Source organism: Salmo trutta, chromosome 26 (genome assembly GCF_901001165.1).
Source record: "Salmo trutta chromosome 26, fSalTru1.1, whole genome shotgun sequence".
Taxonomy (NCBI): Eukaryota; Metazoa; Chordata; class Actinopteri; order Salmoniformes; family Salmonidae; genus Salmo; species Salmo trutta.
Genome location: NC_042982.1, coordinates 32,860,717 through 32,879,884, shown reverse-complemented (window position 1 = coordinate 32,879,884; position 19,168 = coordinate 32,860,717). Strand labels below are relative to the sequence as shown.

At 41.6% G+C, this 19,168-nt stretch overlaps 1 protein-coding gene across 7 annotated transcripts in view; it reads left to right on the top strand.

Moving 5' to 3' along the window:
* The window catches only part of slc36a4 (solute carrier family 36 member 4), a 237,139-nt gene that overhangs the window by 44,732 nt on the left and 173,239 nt on the right, over positions 1-19,168 (top strand). For 6 of the 7 annotated variants that reach the window (XM_029715727.1, XM_029715726.1, XM_029715725.1 and 3 more), the window contains one exon: positions 14,159-14,328. In XM_029715727.1, coding sequence (XP_029571587.1) covers positions 14,159-14,328 — 170 coding nt within the window. Of the gene's footprint in view, positions 1-14,158; positions 14,329-16,522; positions 16,758-19,168 lie in introns of those variants that run through there. The other variant, XM_029715728.1, reaches the window with a different exon arrangement.

Below are 19,168 nucleotides of genomic sequence, written 5' to 3'. Positions count from 1 at the left end.
GGGCGGGCAGGTGCAGGCAGCGATCGGTTGAAGAGCATGCATTTAGTTTTACTTGTGTTTAGGAGCAGTTGGAGACCACGGAAGGAGAGTTGAATGGCATTAAAGCTCGTCTGGAGGGTTGTTAACACAGTGTCCAAAGAAGGGCCAGAAGTATACAGAATGGTGTCGTCTGCGTAGAGGTGGATCGGAGATTCACCAGCAGCAAGAGCGACATCATTTATGTATACAGAGAAAAGAGTTGGCCCAAGAATTGAACCTTGTGGTACCCCCATAGAGACTGCCAGAGGTCCAGACAGTAGGCCCTCCGATTTGACACACTGAACTCTGTCAGAGAAGTAGTTGGTGAACCAGGCGACGCAATCGTTTGAGAAACCAAGGCTACTGAGTCTGCCGATGAGGATGTGGTGATTAACAGAGTCAAAAGCTTTGGCCAGGTCAATGAATACGGCAGCACAGTAATGTTTCTTATCGATGGCGGTTACGATGTCGTTTAGGACCTTGAGCGTGGCTGAGGTGCACCCATGACCAGCTCTGAAACCAGATTGCATAGCGGAGAGGGTGCGGTGAGATTCGAAATAGTCGGTAATCTGTTTGTTGACTTGGCTTTCGAAGACCTTAGAAAGGCAGGGTAGGATGGATATAGGTCTGTAGCAATTTGGGTCAAGAGTGTCACCTCCTTTGAAGAGGGGGATGACAGCAGCTGCTTTCCAATCTATGGGAATCTCAGACGACACGAAAGAGAGGTTGAACAGGCTAGTAATAGGGGTTGCAATAATTTCGGCAGATAATTTTAGAAAGAAAGGGTCCAGATTGTCAAGCCCAGCTGATTTGTAGGGGTCCAGATTTTGCAGCTCTTTCAGAACATCAGCTGAATGGATTTGGGAGAAGGAGAAAGGGGGGAGGCTTGGGCGAGTAGCTGTGGGGGGTGCAGTGCTGTTGAATGCAGTAGGGGTGGTTAGGTGGAAAGCATGGCCAGCCGTAGAAAAATGCTTATTGAAATTCTCAATTATAGTGGGCTTATCGGTGGTGACCGAGTTTCCTATCCTCAGTGCAGTGGGCAGTTGGGAGGAGGTGTTCTTATTCTCCATGGACTTTACAATGTCCCAGAACTTTTTAGAGTTGGAGTTGCACGAAGCAAATTTCTGTTTGAAAAAGCTAGCCTTGGCGTTTCTAACTGCCTGTGTGTATTGGTTTCTAACTTCCCTAAAAAGTTGCATATCGCGGGGGCAGTTCGATGCTAATGCAGAACGCCACAGAATATTTTTGTGTTGGTTAAGGGCAGTCAGGTCTGGGGAGAACCAAGGGCTATATCTGTTCCTGGTTCTAAATTTCTTGAAAGGGGCATGCTTATTTAAGATGGAGAGGAAGGCATTTTAAAAAAATAACCAGGCATCCTCTACTGACGGGATGAGGTCAATATCCTTCCAGGATACCAGGGCCAGGTCGATTAGAAAGGCCTGCTCGCTGAAATGTTTCAGGGAGCGTTTGACAGTGATGAGTGGAGGTCGCTTGACCGCTGACCCATTACGGGTGCAGGCAATGAGGCAGTGATCGCTGAGATCCTGGTTGAAAACAGCAGAGGTGTATTTAGAGGGCACGTTGGTTAGGATGATATCTATGAGGGTGCCAGTGCCTGCGGCTTTGGGGTTGTACCTGGTGGGTTCATTAATAATTTGTGTGAGATTGAGGGCATCAAGCTTGGATTGTAGAATGGTTGGGGTGTTAAGCATGTCCCAGTTTAGGTCACCTAGTAGCACGAGCTCTGAAGATAGATGGGGGGCAATCAGTTCACATATGGTGTCCAGAGCACAGCTAGGGGCCGAGGGGGGTCTATAGCAGGCGGCAACGGTGAGAGACTTGTTTTTGGAGAGGTTGATTTTTAAAAGTAGAAGTTCAAATTGTTTGGGTACAGACCTGGATAGCAGGACAGAACTATATATATATATATATATAATGTGTTGAATGAATATAAGTAAGTGATGTTTGCTAAATAATCAATATAGGTTTCTCCCAGAAATAAATAATTCTAAATACCAGTCTGGTTTTTATTTACAAATTAGTGAGAATGTCTTACCCCATGTTCAATAATTGCCTTTTGCTCACTCACTCTAGGTTAAATGAAAATGAAATCTTCAAAATATCATAATTTAAAAAAAAAGCTATTATTGTTATTAAGTAATTTAGAGTTAAATAAAAGCCCCTTAGGATCTGTGAGGATATCTGAGAATATCTAATGGAAAATGCCCCTTAGATATTAATATAGTGTCCTCCAATCCTCTATATGTAATTATTGGCAGAGTCACGTCATTGAAAAAAATATTTTTGGATATTCTGTAGGCCTACCATGGGCGAAATTAGTGTTGGTTACACTATAATTAGGGTGTAGAAATGTTATTCCCCTTAGTTATTAATTTAGAATTCTCCAATCCTCTTATGCTGTAGCCTACTCCCGACCGCCACGTTGTACAGCTCAATATTTTCCATTCCATCCTAATGGAAACTCTGTGGGTTTCATTTTTCATTTTTCTCGGAATAGAAACACCATAATATTAATCAAGTTAATTAAGCCACATTTCTTAAAATCAATCCCATGTACTATGTTATTACAAAAAAGGTTTTAAATTCTCTAGTAATGCCAATATGGTAGACTATCAAATGCTTCTCAAAGTTGCCCTCTGGTGGTCAAACTAGCACTAACTTGCATTAACGTAAAAAAACCGCTGACAATTAAATAACGTGCCATAGAATTCTGCAGCAGCCCGCAAGGTGCTGCAACTTTTAAAGGAGGAACCACTGTACAGTACACCTACTCATTCCAGGGTTTTTCTTTATTTTTTACAATTTTCTACATTGTGGAATAATAGTGAAGACATAAACAATGAAATGACACATGGAATCATGTAGTAACCAAAAAAGTGTTAAACAAATCAAAATATATTTATATTGGAGGTTCTTTGAAGTAGCCACCCTTTGCCTTGATGACAGCTTTGCACACTCTTGGCATTCTCTCAACCAGCTTCATGGGGTAGTCACCTTTAATGCAACACCTACTCATTCCAGGGTTTTTCTTTATTTTTACAATTTTCTACATTGTGGAATAATAGTGAAGACATAAACAATGAAATGACACATGGAATCATGTAGTAACCAAAAAAGTGTTAAACAAATCAAAATATATTTATATTTGAGATTCTTCGAAGTAGAATATATATATGAAATTAGTAACTTGAAGCAGCTGGAATGATGAGAGCGGACACTTGCACTTTCTCTTGAGCTACATGCACCGTTTTGAGCTGCTTTGAGACAAGCATGGGGACTGGTCTTGATAAATCAATCAGGTTTTTATTTTCCCCCGAATCTCTGTTTGGGTGTTGGTTCGGCCTACAATTAGGGCGTGGAAATGTTAGGATTATTTTGCTCTTCACTCGCAGTCGCTTAGTAGCCTAGGCCTGCTCTCGACCTGTCATGTTGTACAGCACCATATTTTCTTAACGGAAACCCTGAGGCCTACATAGGCTACTGTAAAATGCATTTTCCTTTTTTCATGAAATAGAAACACCATAATATCAATCATTTTAATTAAGCTACATTTCTAACAGTAGAAACAGCACATCAAATTCAAAAATAATTTCCAAACAAATTGTAATCAATCCCATATAGTCTGTTGTAACAAAAAAGGTTTTAAAGTCTCCCGTACAGCCAACATTTAAAACAGTCAAATGCATTCGTAAATTCAATCGCTTTAGCTGACATGTTGCGGTTTATTCATTTTTTAAAATTATTCAGTGCTCCCTTTTTTATTTTGTTTTAGAACTAAAATGCTTGACCGTATTTAAAGACATGGATGACTTGTATGCTGTGTGATAACATCCATGAATTAATGATTGATTGGTCTACTGTATATTGAAGTAGGCCTTTTTGCCAATAAGTAAGTTATGCTAAAACTGCTACAGTAAACTGGACTCTTAGGCCTACAACTCCATGTCGTTTCAACAACTTAGCTTCTCAAAGATGCGCTCTGGTGGTCCAACTAGAATTAATGGTAACAATGGCTGACAGTAAAGTACTATGACATTATGCACTTAAACGTGCCATACCATTCCGCAGCACCCCGCAAGTTGTGCTGCAGTATGACACAACTTTCAAAGGAAGAACCACTGTAGGATATAGCCTACCTTTTAGGAGGACGATTTGCAGGCAGAGACAAATAAATGGGTAATCAATATTTATTGCAAATGAAAGGCACAACGCTCACTCACAATGGTAACCTAACCTACCTTGCTCCTTTTCATTGATGATACATTTTTTTGATTGCACTTCAAACTCGCGTTGGTTAAGTGCCCTCTTCTTTCCTTTGTCAATATTTATTTACAGACACTGTAGTAAACTTTGGTCTAATCATATTTAATTTCCTTGGAAAGATAACTGCACCGTGATGCTCCGCCCATGCTTGCCTACGCTATTATTTTGAGACCACATATATTGGGCGCACTTCATCTCACACGCCCAACTAGGAGAGGAAAGGTAGGCTACTTAACTTGAAGCAGAGAATTCTGAGTGTGTGTGAATAACATGGAAGAACTTTTCCCGATTTGGTGTTTTTAAATCACTGATTTTGAGGCTGATTCCCTGACCTGTCAATGTTTTTAATTTGCTGTTTTATGATTTTGTTATACTCTTGTAAATTCTATGGTTTTTGCTAGATTACTTGTAGTTTTTCATGTTGTCTGTCTGTAATTGTGTAATGACTTGGTCCTGCCTATCTTGGCCAGGACGCTCTTGAAAAGAGATTTCAAATCTCACTGAGCCCTTCCTGGTTAAATAAAGGTTGAATAAATATAAAATGATGTGACAAAAATGTGTTTTTAATATAATAGGTAGGCTAAAGCATACAAATCAGAAAGACAACCGTTTCCAAATGATCTACGGGACAAAAATAAATAAAATCTCAAAGTTGTCTGTCCGACCACCTGCTCCCAACCATGATAAATGCTGACTGCGTAGCAAGGATCTCTGTCGGGACCACAGGTCCTCTATATTACTGTATGTATGGCCCAGTGTGATATGACAAGACGAGGTATGCTATGGTAAAGCCATGGTGAGGTTTTTCACTCGGGGAGTGAGAAAGTACAAATGTGCTTTAATTGCCAAAGTTGTTTGGGTCTCATTTAATGAATAGGGCAGGCCCAAATGTAATGAGACAGAGGGAGGCTAGCATTTTGTCTTTCAGGTGATTGATGACTGCACATTTCATTATCCCTCATGTTTGATCAACGCAGATTCATCAAGTGCCTGCCAGCCAGACCACACACACACACACACACACACACACACACACTAGCATCAAAGTACACTCACCCTCACACATCTCCTTGGCGTGAACTTGCGACAGCTTTCTGAAACGGGATCTTTGCAAAAAAAGCTAATACCCCCCAAGATGCCCTGAGTATTTGGTTCTCCATTTTTCACTGGCAAGACGAATTTTATCTGTATCTCAGTTTAGAGAGAGAGGGGAGAAAGTGGTAATAGACTACCCACTGGGCACAGACGTCATTTCAACGTCTAGTTTGATTTACATTTTGGTTGAAGTTGTCAACAAATGTGAAATCAACATAATGTCATTCATGTCATTGGATTTATGTTAAAAGTTTGGTGAAAAAAAATACGAAATTCCCATACTTTAATTACTTTTGCGAATCCAGTACATTTTCCACATTATTCAACATATTTTTTTATGAAGTGGAAATAGTCTATTCAGAGAGCCTGGGGGCCAAGGGCAGCAGACACATTTGTTTTCACTATTGGAAATTTAGTGCATGCATCATATCTGCAGGCCCCAGATAACTAGCTGCCATTGCTTGCATGAGCCAAGATGGAGAGGCTTTTCAGTGGCGCCCACTGGAGAAACACAGTGGAGCGTGCAACTGCCGGTTAGAGTGGTTCTGTTGCTTGTGTCTATTCCCCCACGCAGAAATGATGAGCTTCTGCCCTCAATCTGGTGGATACCATGAGTTTCTCTCTGTTTCTGGCCAATGTAGTGGTCCTCCTCTGTCTGTAAGAGGTGATATTACCTCTCCCCTTCCTCCTCTCCATCTTGTCTCATATTGAAGAGTTGTTTGCAGTGTTCTCCTCCGCTCCCTGTACACTCATACTATGAGTTGCTATTCTCCATCCTCTCGGGCTTCTGGCTAGTAGGGACGTACACTATTACCAGTTCTTGTCCTCCCTCCCTTTCTCTCGCTCTCTCTTTCATTGTGTCTCATTCACCTAACCTTTCCCTCACAGCTCAGCACCCAGCATTAACTCTCCTCCCAGGTCTCCACTGTACTTTCCTTCCTCAATTTCCTTCCTCAATGGGTCCGTAATTGGCTCTATTGCCTCCTCTCTTTCCCTAATGGCCTATTCTCCCTGTCCCTTCTTCCCCTCCGCCGGGTTGCTGCCAGTGGGCTTTGTCTGATATCAGAACTACAGTAGGAGAATGTTTTTCTTGGCTTTCCCTCTGGTAGTGTGTGGGAGGTCTTTTGCCGTGTGATAACCTCGATGAATAATTTCCAATAGAGTCCCTCTGTGGCTTGGCAGGGGGCTAATCCCTGCAGAGGAGAGAGAGAGGGGGGGGAAAGGGGAGAGAGCGGGACATGGGGACGCGAGGGAAAGGGGAGAGGGAGCGAGAGACTGACTGACCAGGAGAAAAGATGTTTAGGTACCTGGAGAGAAGGTAACATTTCCAAATGACATCAGTTTGACCGGTTGTAAGGAAATAGAAAGCTGTGAAGACGACCCAAAAATGTTGTGACTGTCGAATTGTAACAGCCCAGCACTGCTATCATTCTCTTTCACCAAATCTTTCCCGAACGTTACTGTTCTGGCCCATCCTTTATCTTCAACTCTCCATTTCACAGTTTTTCTCTTATTGAATTAAACTCCGACATTGTCCTTTTTTGGCTCCATGGATAGATGTTAACTTTTTCTGACCATTCCCAAAAGCATTTGGCGATTGGCGCATAGGCAATTTGGTGTGCGTACATTTAGGCCCAAGTTTAGGCTTACGCACTAATGCCAGACAGCCTAAAATAATATAATGAACTTAGCTACATGGCCAATAGCAATTTATAACCTCCATCTTACCTTCAGTGGTCGCTCCACTAAAAGTTTTGCGATTATGCTGCGGGACATAGAGGTAATTTGTGGTTTAGTACGGTACTACTTCATTGCTCCAGACCAGCGCAAGGGGGAGTTGGAGCACCGATTATGTTTTTGGGTCCTACTGTGTCTCTAACTGACAATGAATAGGCGACATAAACCTAAATAGAAACTGATTATTGTGCACGACTTCAGTATTACTTACTAAAACTGTTGCTACAGTAAGGTTTTTATTATTTTATTTTGTTAAGATTATTTTGCTCTTGCTGTAGTACTGTAGGCCACTCCCAACCGGTCACGTTGTACAGCGCCTGAGTGGCACAGCGGTCTAAGACACTGCATAGCAGTACAAGCTGTGTTGCTACAAGCTGTGTTGCTATGCTGGTTCAAAGCCGTGCCGGCCTCGACTGGGAGACTCATGAGATGACTGTAGGTTTTTGGTTTCTCTCCCTCTAAAAACAGAAATAAATTATTCTAAATAACAAGAGCAACACTTTAAGGGGCCTTGCACTAATAATGGCGCTCACTAGGGAAACGTTCCCGCTGTTCTTAGTTTTAGTTTGAACGTGCAGACTGGCACTATGTAACTAATAATGGCGTGAAAAATGCCCATTTTATATATGAATTCGGAGGGCAGATATTATTCAATATTAAAGCATTAGACCTCTCACTAAAGGCGTCATTCAACAGTTATACTTTAATCCGAACTGGATTTAACGAAAAATGACATGAAAAGCACACATTTTTAAATCCCCAAACTTTTAAAGTAATTGGAAAGGTAGATACAAATTATGTGTAACATTGTGGTTATAATAAAGAATGTAAACAAGATGCTGTGTTTTTATGTACAGTAGTGATGGACAGCTAGTGGCATTTTGAAAACAGGTTTTCAAACACTTGTAGCCCGATTAGCAGGACAATAGACTCTTTATAGCCCGGCTACTGTATGTTTGAAAGTCACACCTTTCCAGGACTCCTCACCCCGCCCCAAACTCCCCCCTTAACACAGTTACCATTCAAAAACTAGCTGTTTATCTAAAACAAATTACATTGCGACCAAAGAGAACAGGTGAAATGGACATCGTTTTCATCAAGCCAGTTTCTTTCTATGGTGCTACCCGTTCCAGGGTTTGGACCATAACCACGAGAGGACTTGAAAATGAGCCGGAGCTGAGAGGATCACCACAACTAAAGGTATTTTGGTTTGTGCCTTTTCTTTTTAAAAAAAACGTATATAGCCCATCAATGTGTCAGCATACTGTGTAATAAAATCGATAATTAAAGGTTAAATAAAAAAAATAAAAAGTTTTTTATATTGTGTATTAAAAACTAGAATGTATTTTTGCAGAGCATACAACCATAATGAAACTCATCCGTGGAGATAAGTGGACAAAGGACTGGACAATGGGCCGAACCGAGAGAACGCATGGTTGCCATGAAAGCGGTTAGTTTTGCGTGATGTGTACGCAGCATTTGTGTGTTGGAGTCGCTTTTAATTCTTAATTGATCTACCGTTTCTCTCATAGGCCACTAATGGATGGGGGCCTAGGGTGGTACCATTCTGCTCATCTGATGAAGGTGCACATGGATCAGATTCAAACTTTGAAGATTGAGATCGGGCCATTGAAGGCAGACCAGCAGAAAGAGAAACATCTGAGAGCAGAGATACAGGCGACAGCTGATGCATTTGTTCAGAGCCAGGCGGCATTGGTTGAGATTCAGGTGTTGAGGAGTGCTAGGAATGAGATGGAGTCACAATCCATGCCAGGCACACCTGTGAGCTCTGGAACTCCACCTCCAACAGGCAGAGTTGACATACTTTGCTGGTTCATCAGGTCGTCGGTTCACCCTAATATTTCCATTCCTCTTCTGACAACAGAACTTGACCAACTGCTCACCAGGCACAGCAAGGGCTGTCCGGACCGTTCTGCTGTTCTGCTATAGCCTAATAAACAAATGCAGGTGGCTTATATCTTCAAAATGAATTATTATCCAAATGTAAAAGCATGTACTGTATTTCTTCATCAGCATCTTTATGCTTTCGTTAATAAAAATACTCTTTCAAAATGCCGACGTTTATTTAGTTATGGATCCATAATGAATTATTATGGGAATAAATATCAGAAATATTGGAACAAAGTTGTCTAATGAAGGGGAACAAATTGTTGCTTACTGGAAAATACTCATGGTCACGTTGTACAGCGCCATTAGCAGGGCTATATTTTGGCCTTTATGGGCGGCACACAACTAGCCCAGCGTTTCTCTCCCTCTAAAAACAGAAATAAATGTTTTGGCCTTTACAAATATTATTTTGGCCTTTATTCAGATTTTTTAAAATCAAAATAACCTCCAAAATATTCTTATATATTATCAAGTTGATGGCACAGTCATATAGACCGGCACCTACATAAAGCTGAATGACTCACTCATTCATGGCTTTGGATCAAAATAAATAAGTACCAACATTCTTTCTGATATTCTTTAATAAATCAATGTTTAGGTTATCCTGACCTGGACACCATGTACAGTACTATAATAGTATTATAATAGCCCATTACCAAATGCTCTCTGTATTTTGATACTTTGGATGAGGGCTCCCGAAGTGAAAAATGCATTGCTACAGATGCAGGTTCAACGGGGTTAACCCATGAGGCGGCTTTTGGTTTTAATTTAGAATCAGCTGCCTCTAATTGGAGGTCATTGCAAAAAACCCAACACAGAAATAGAAACTAGATAAACACACAGAAATAGATAACATAGAACATAAACCAGAAACACACAAAACAAACACCCCCTGCCACACCCTGACCAAACTACAAATAACCCGTTTTACTGGTCAGGACGTGACACACGTCATATTTTTTGATCATACCGTAGGCGACATGAGTCTCACTACTGTTGAGTTATGTGCTATTAAAAGTGGTGTAGGTCTTATTTATTTAAAGAGCATATTGAAGTTAGAAGCAATAGGATTTGAAGCAAAAGCCTTCAACCATTTTAGCACCTTTTCGTGCTGCTCTGAGACAAGCATGGGGACTGGTCTTCATAAGTCAATTAGGTTTTTATTTTAACTTAATCTCTGTTTGGGTGTTGACTAGACTAGAATTAGGGTGTAGCAATGTTATGTTCTTAGTGTAACCTTTATTTAACTAGGCAAATCAGTTGAGAAAATTCTTATCTAAAAGGACAGCCTACTACTTCCTCCCTGTCGGGGAATTGAACCCCGGTCTCCCGCGTGCCCGCACAGCACAGGGATTCTTTAGCTAAATAGCCCAGTACTGTAGCCTACTCCTGACCATCACGTTGTACAGCGCCATATTTTCCATTCTATCCTAACCAACCAGCGAGTATATAAAACATATTTCATTCAGGCTGCAAAGGCATTGGTTTCCTCCTTAACTAGCTTTAATGGAGTGCAGCCAAGTAAAAAACTGGGAAAATGTGCAAACTGTCTTTAATAAAACCCAGTAGCTTGTGCTACGTTGTGTACAGTGTTCAGCCAATCAGGTTGCACCAGTCTGTTGTTTACCCGTGTCTGAATGCTGTACACAATGTACAGGAGTAGCATTAACCACCCTAGCATGGTGGTGGAAAATTGTATTTTAATAAGACAGTACGTAGACCAAACAATTTAGTCAATTTGTGTGGGGAGAAATGGAGGAAAATGTCCTGACGTGGCGATGGCTCACAGGCGCGTCGTCACCGTTCATTTATAAGCTCAGTGATCGTTACACTACCTCCAGGAGAAAACTATTGAAGTTTTCCAGCTGCTTCATCTGCTTTTTTGCCTCTGGCCATGACAAGTGGTTGTTCTTGACTGGGGAAGCAGAGCCCACTGTATTCTTAGTTCCTACTCTACTCCACAGCCAGCCAGGAAGAGTTATGCCACTGCAGGATATACACTAGACTAGAGAGCTTCGTCTGTCAATGACCCTATAATGTTCAATTTCGGGACTATATCTTGTTAATATATTTAGATGCATTTTTCATATGCATATAATTTGTTTATGGCTTAATGCAGATGTCTTTTTTTATAGTGCTGCTATTCATTTTCTTATTTTTTTTTTACAGAAATCGTGTGTTCGGTTGCCGTTTTATGTTTGGGATTTAAAATGCAAAACGATGCCAGAATATCAAACCATTGTGAGTGCCTTTGCAAGTCTCCAGTCTCATCATACAAACGCTCCCAGCACCTGTCACACACAGATGAGATTTCAAATATCTAATTTACTTTCAAATACATTCATACAAGTAAGTGTTCAGCTAGTTGAATATTTTTATGTATTTGGAAATACACTTGGAAAGTATTTTAAATACTCAAATGCACTCCCATACATTTAACCCAGGTATTTGAAAAAAGTATTTTAAATACACTACGGTTCAAAAGATTGGGGTCACTTAGAAATGTCCTTGTTTTCCATGAAAACATACATGAAATTAGTTGCAAAATGAATAGGAAATGTAGCCAAGACGTTGACAAGGTTATACATAATGATTTTTAATTGAAATAATAATTGCGTCCTTCAAACTTTGCTTTCGTCAAAGAATCCTCCATTTGCAGCAATTACAGCCTTGCAGATCTTTGGTATTCCATTTGTCAATTTGTTAAGGTAATCTGAAGAGATTTCACCCCATGCTTCCTGAAGCACCTCCCACAAGTTGGATTGGCTTGATGGGCACTTCTTATGTCCCATACAGTCAAGCTGCTCCCACAACAGCTCAATAGGGTTGAGGTCCGGTGACTGTGCTGGCCACTCCATTATAGACAGAATACCAGCTGACTGCTTCTTCCCTAAATCGTTCTTGCATAGTTTGGAGCTGTGCTTTGGGTCATTGTCCTGTTGCAGGAGGAAATTGGCTCCAATTAAGTGCCGTCCACAGGGAATGGCATGGCTTTGCAAAATGATAGCCTTCCTTCTTCAAGATCCATTTTACCCTGTACAAATCTCCCACATTACCACCACCAAAGCACCCCCAGACCATCACATTGCCCCCACCATGCTTGACAAATGGCATCAAGCACTCCTCCAGCATCTTTAAATGTTTTCTGCGTCTCACGAATGTTCTTCTTTGTGATCCGAACACCTCAAACTTAGATTCGTCTGTCTGTAACACTTATTTCCAATCTTCCTCTGTCCAGTGTCTGTGTTCTTTTGCCCATCTTAATCTTTTATTTTTATTGGCCAGTCTGAGATATGGCTTTTTCTTTGCAACTCTGCCTAGAAGGCCAGCATCCCAGAGTCGCCTCTTCACTGTTGATGTTGAGACTGGTGTTTTGCGGATACTATTTAATTAAGCTGCCAGTTGAGGACTTGTGAGGCGTCTTGTTTCTCAAACTGGACACTAATGTACTTGTCCCCTTGCTCAGTTGTGCACCGGGGCCTCCCACTCCTCTTTCTATTCTGGTTAGAGCCAGTTTGCGCTGTTCTGTACACAGCGTTGTACGAGATCTTCAGTTTCTTGGCAGTTTCTTGCATGGAATAGCCTTCATTTCTCAGAACAAAGAGTACACTAACGAGTTTCAAAAGATGTTTTTGTTTCTGGCCATTTTGAGCCTGTAATTGAACCCACAAATGCTGATGCTCCAGATACTCATCTAGTTTAAAGAAGGACAGTTTTATTGCTTCTTTAATCAGAACAACAGTTTTCAGCTGTGCTAACATAGTTGCAAAAGGGTTTTCTAATGATCAATTAGCCTTTTAAAATGATAAACTTGGATTAGCTAACACAACATGCCATTGGAACACAGGAGGGATGGTTGCTGATAATGGGCCTCTGAAAGCCTATGTAGATATTCCATATAAAATCAGCCGTTTTCAGCTACAATAGTCATTTACAACATGATATCTGTTAGCGTGGGCCTGGCTGCGAGGCAAGGCAGGGTGCGTGGATTAAAGTGTTTGGATTGGATGACTTCCTTGTCTGTGTATGGCTGGTAGTAACCTGGGAGATTTAGCGTAAGGTGTCAGGGTTGCCTGAGGTGGCCGTAACCCATAATCTCCTGCTTCACTCACAGGAAACCACAGAGTGGACCCATGATTAATCACACCACACACAGATGTATTCCTCTTGGGGTGGTGTGTGTGTGTGTGTGTGTGTGTGTGTGTGTGTGTGTGTGTGTGTGTGTGTGTGTGTGTGTGTGTGTGTGTGTGTGTGTGTGTGTGTGTGTGTGTGTGTGTGTGTGTGTGTGTGTGGGGCCTCATCTCAGCAGCCTGCCAGTGTATCAACCATACTTGCTTCAACACACATATGACATTCCTTTTGCAACACACTTTCTCTACCTTTAGGCCAAACACTGTCCCTGGCCCTTGTTATTAAACACACTTTAGACCAAACATTGTCCCTGGCCCTTGTTATTAAACATACTTAGACCACAGGCAGCCGGTGGGGAGGACGGGTTCATTGTAATGACTGGAATGGAAAAAATGAATGGTTTCCATGTGCCCTTCAATTCACTCCATTCTAGCCAATATTATGAACTGTCCTCCCCTCAGGAGCCTCCTGTGCTTTAGACCAAACATTGTCATTGGCCCCTGTGGTTATACATACCTCTGCCTGTTACTGTACAGTAAGGCCCCATGGGGATTAACTGCAAACACACCTGGACCTTTAGACTAAATACAGCTGAGACTAGTCAAAACATGGCAAGGCCTCTATTCCAAACACACCTGGACCTGTAGAATAAACACAACTGAGACTGTGGTCAAAACATGTCTGGGCCTCTATTCCAAACAAACCTGGACCTGTAGAATAAATACAGCTGAGACTGTGGTCAAAACATGGCTGGGCCTCTATTCCAAACACACCTGGACCTGTAGAATAAATACAGCTGAGACTGTGGTCAAAACATGGCTGGGCCGCTATTCCAAACACACCTGGACCTGTAGAATAAATACAGCTGAGTCTGTGGTCAAAACATGGCTGGGCCTCTATTCCAAACACACCAGGCTCTGTTTCAAATCCACTGGTTCAAAGCAGTTCTCACACTTATCTCCCCTTTGTGTATTTCTCTCTGCAGGACCAATCAGATGGTGAAGATCCTGTACTCCTTCGGAGTGTTTGTCAGTTTTGCCATCCAGTTCTTCGTCCCGGCGGAGATCATGATTCCCCCGGTCCAAGCGAGGCTAAGGAAGAGTTGGAGGGCACCCTGTGAGATGATCCTCAGAGGCCTGCTCGTCTGCCTCACCTGTGAGTACCTTCTCTCTGTTATATATATATACATACATACATACATACATACATACATACATACATACATACATACATACATACATACATACATACATCACACACACAGTTGAAGTCGGAAGTTTGCATACACTTAGGTTGGAGTCTTTAAAACTCGTTTTTCAACCACTCCACAAATTACTTTTTAACAAACTATAGTTTTGGGAAGTCGGTTAGGACATCTACTTTGTGCATGACACAAGGAATTCTTCCAACAATAGTTTACAGACAGATTATTTCACTTATAATTCACTGTATCACAATTCCAGTGGGTCAGAAGTGTACATACACTAAGTTGACTGTGCCTTTAAACAGCTTGGAAAATTCCAGAAAATGTTGTCATGGCTTTAGATGCTTCTGATAGGCTAATTGACATAATTTGAGTCTATTAGAGGTGTACCTGTGGATTTATTTCAAGGCCTAACTTCAAACTCAGTGCCTTTTTTGTTGTTGCTTGTTATCATGGGAAAATCAAAAGAAATCAGCCAAGACCTCAGAAAAGAATTGTAGACCTCCACAAGTCTGATTCATCCTTGGGAGCAATTCCCAAACGCGTGAAGGTACCATATTCATCTGTACAAACAATAGTACGCAAGTATAAACACCATGGGACCACGTAGTCGTCATACCGCTCAGGAAGGAGACGCGTTCTGTCTCCTAGAGATGAACGTACTTTGGTGCGAAAAGTGAAAATCAATCCCAGAACAACAGCAAAGGACCTTGTGAAGATGCTGGAGGAAACATGTACAGAAGTATCTATATCCACTGTAAAACAAGTACTATATCGACGTAACCTGAAAGGCTGCTCAGCAAGGAAGAAGCCACTGCTCCAAATCCACAATAAAAAAGCCAGATTACGGTTTGCAACTGCACATGGGGACAAAGATCGTACTTTTTGGAGAAATGTCCTCTGGTCTGATGAAACAAAAATAGAACTGTTTGGCCATAATGACCATCGTTATGTTTGGAGGAAAAAGGGGGAGGCTTGCAAGCCGAAGAACATCATCCCAACCGTGAAGCACGAGGGCTGGCAGCATCATGTTATGGAGGTACTTTGCTGCAGCAGGGACTGGTGCACTTCTCAAAATAGATGGCATCATGAGGCAGGAAAATGATGTGCATATATTGAAGCAACATCTCAAGACATCAGTCAGAAAGTTAAAGCTTGGTCGCAAATGGGTCTTCCAAATGGACAGTGACCCCAAGCATACTTCCAAAGTTGTGGCTTAATGACAACAAAGTCAAGGTAATGGAGTGGCCATCACAAAGCCCTGACCTCAATCCTGTAGAAAATATGTCTGCAGAACTGAAAAAGCGTGTGCCAGCAAAGAGGCCTACGAACCTGACTCAGTTACTCCAGCTCTGTCAGGAGGAATGGGCCAAAATTCACCCAACTTATTGTGGGAAGCTTGTGGAAGGCTACCTGAAACGATTGACCCAAGTTAAACAATTTAAAGGCAATGCTACCGAAAACTAATTGAGTGTATGTAAACTTCTGACCCACTTTTGAATGTTGTGAAAGAAACAAAATATGAAATACATCTTTCTCTCTGCTATTATTCTGACATTTCACATTCTTAAAATAAAGTGGTGATCCTAACTGACCTAAGACAGGGAATTTGTACTAGGGTTAAATGTCAGGAATTGTGAAAAACTGAGTTTAAATGTATTTGGCTAAGGTGTATGTAAACTTCCGACTTCAACTGTGTATATATACGTGTGTGTATATATATATATATATATATATGTGTGTGTGTGTGTGTGTGTGTGTGTGTGTGTGTGTGTGTGTGTGTGTGTGTGTGTGTGTGTATATGGTGAACTGAATGACTGACTGCTTGTTTATCTGACCTGTGAGTACTTACATTGTATCTACGGTGTACTGATGGTGTATAACAGCTGTGAGTGGGACGATCCCAGCCTTTTATACATTTGCTACAAACTATCCCAAGGGAGATTATTTCTCTGGGGTTTGTGGGTAGCACAACTGCTTTTGTATCCATGTAGCTGGGCTGTGAGAAACATCTGAGAATCTAGTCTGTGTCCTCTGTCTGATTTACAATGTGAGAGTGGTCTCAGTTGATCGGACCTGGAATTAATCCCTTTGGCTGAAAATCATGAATCATGAAAGACTTTTTACATATTTTTCCCTATGCAGGCAGGCAGACAGGCAGCCCCCAGATGTTGAATGAATGAACTAGCAGAAGATTGACTGCGGAATGGCTGGTTGTCATGGTGCTTTCAATTATCTCACTGTGCCTGAGTTGCACTCTTCAAAGACTTTTATGGTGTGTGTGTGTGTGTCTGTACGTACGGGGTGTTCTAGTGGGATACCCCAGGGAGACCCCAACCCAGGGAGGTACAGACGTAGCTCTTCCCCTCTTTATCTCAAAGTAAACACTGATGCCGTTAGTTTCCCTCCTCCTCTTCATCTCAAAGTAAACACTGATGCCGTTAGTTTCCCTCCTCCTCTTCATCTCAAAGTAAACACTGATGCCGTTAGTTTCCCTCCTCCTCTTCATCTCAAAGTAAACACTGATGCCGTTAGTTTCCCTCCTCCTCTTTATCTCAAAGTAAACACTGATACCGTTAGTTTCCCTCCTCCTCTTCATCTCAAAGTAAACACTGATGCCGTTAGTTTCCCTCCTCCTCTTTATCTCAAAGTAAACACTGATGCCGTTAGTTTCCCTCCTCCTCTTCATCTCAAAGTAAACACTGATGCCGTTAGTTTCCCTCCTCTTCTCCTCTCCTCTTCATCTCAAAGTAAACACTGATGCCGTTAGTTTCCCCCCTCCTCTTCATCTCAAAGTTAACTTTGATGCCGTTAGTTTGCTTCCTCCTCTTCATCTCAAAGTAAACTTTGATGCCGTTAGTTTGCTTCCTCCTCTCCTGTCTGAAATGATTAATTGGAAGAAGTTAAGTTAAAAGCTGGCTAACGGATGGAAGAATGATGAATAACATGACTGCATAAAAGAGGAAACTGCTGAGGAAGAGGTGGAGGATGAGGAGGAAAGCATTAGAAACAGATCCTCAGGATATGTCTGTCTGTCTGTCAACAGACACTACATACCAACTAACGGGCCTGCTAGGATAGGATACTACACTGTCAATGTGGGGAGGCCTGTTCGCCCAGTTTTATTTTAACCTACTCCATACTCTGCCTTGTAGTCACCAAGAGCCCTGTCCATGGTGCTGAACTGGCCGGGTGAATAGTTGGAGCCCTGTCCATGGTCCTGAACTGGCTGGGTGAATAGTTAGAGCCTTGTCCATGGTGCTGAAATGGCTAGGTGACGAGCTATAACCCTGTCCATGGTGCTGAACTGGCTGGGTGACTAGGCCTGGCTGAACAGACGATGCTGCCCATGGTAGACCTACCATAACCTTGACCAGAGGGAGGTTGGAAGTGAAATTTTGTGACAACTTAATGCAATGAACACAAGCATCAACTATGAAGCTTAACATGTATTAGCTTGCATTGAAGGTGTCGAGTTAATAAATATATCCAAAAAAAGTAATTGATGAATTTATGTTGACGGAGGGGAAATTCTGAGGTCTTATAGTATCTTTGGATAAATTGAATCAGCCACTGAACCGTGGAGCCACCCAGAAGTGAGATATACAGTTGAAGTCGGAAGTTTACATGCACAAACTATAGTTTTGGGAAGTCGGTTAGGACATCTACTTTCTGCCTGACACAAGTAATTTTTCCAACAATTGTTTACAGACAGATTATTTAACTTATAATTCACTGTATCACAATTCCAGTGGGTCAGAAGTTTATATACACTAAGTTGACTGTGCCTTTAAACAGCTTAGAAAGTTCCAGAAAATGATGTTATGGCTTTAGAAGCTTCTGATAGGCTAAGTGACATAATTTGAGTCAATTGGAGGTGTACCTGTGGATGTATTTCAAGGTCTACCTTCAAACTCAGTGCGTTTTTGCTTGACATCATGGGAAAATCTAAAGAAATCAGCCAAGACCGCAGAAAAATAATTGTAGACCTCCACAAGTCTGGTTCATTCTTGGGAGCAATTTCCAAACGCCTGAAGGTACCACGTTCATCTGTACAAACAATAGTACGCAAGTATAAACACCATGGGACCACGCAGCCGTTTACCTGTATTACTGTTGTAGGAAACCCTTACGTTTACCTGTATTACTGTTGTAGGAAACCCTTAGGTTTACCTGTATTACTGTTGTAGGAAACCCTTACGTTTACCTGTATTACTGTTGTAGGAAACCCTTACGTTTACCTGTATTACTGTTGTAGGAAACCCTTACGTTTACCTGTATTACTGTTGTAGGAAACCCTTACGTTTACCTGTATTACGGTTGTAGGAAACCCTTACGTTTACCTGTATTACTGTTGTAGGAAACCCTTACGTTTACCTGTATTACTGTTGTAGGAAACCCTTACGTTTACCTGTATTACTGTTGTAGGAAACCCTTACGTTTACCTGTATTACTGTTGTAGGAAACCCTTACGTTTACCTGTATTACGGTTGTAGGAAACCCTTACGTTTACCTGTATTACTGTTGTAGGAAACCCTTACGTTTACCTGTATTACTGTTGTAGAAAACCCTTACGTTTACCTGTATTACTCTTGTAGGAAACCCTTACGTTTACCTGTATTACTCTTGTAGGAAATCCTTACGTTTACCTGTATTACTGTTGTTGTCACGAGTGCTGTCTTCGAATTCCCTGTCATAAATCAGCCAAGGCGCAGCGTGCCGGTAGTTCCACATATTTTATTTGTGAACTTGAACAAAACAATAAACAGGTGAAACTGAAACAAACGTGAC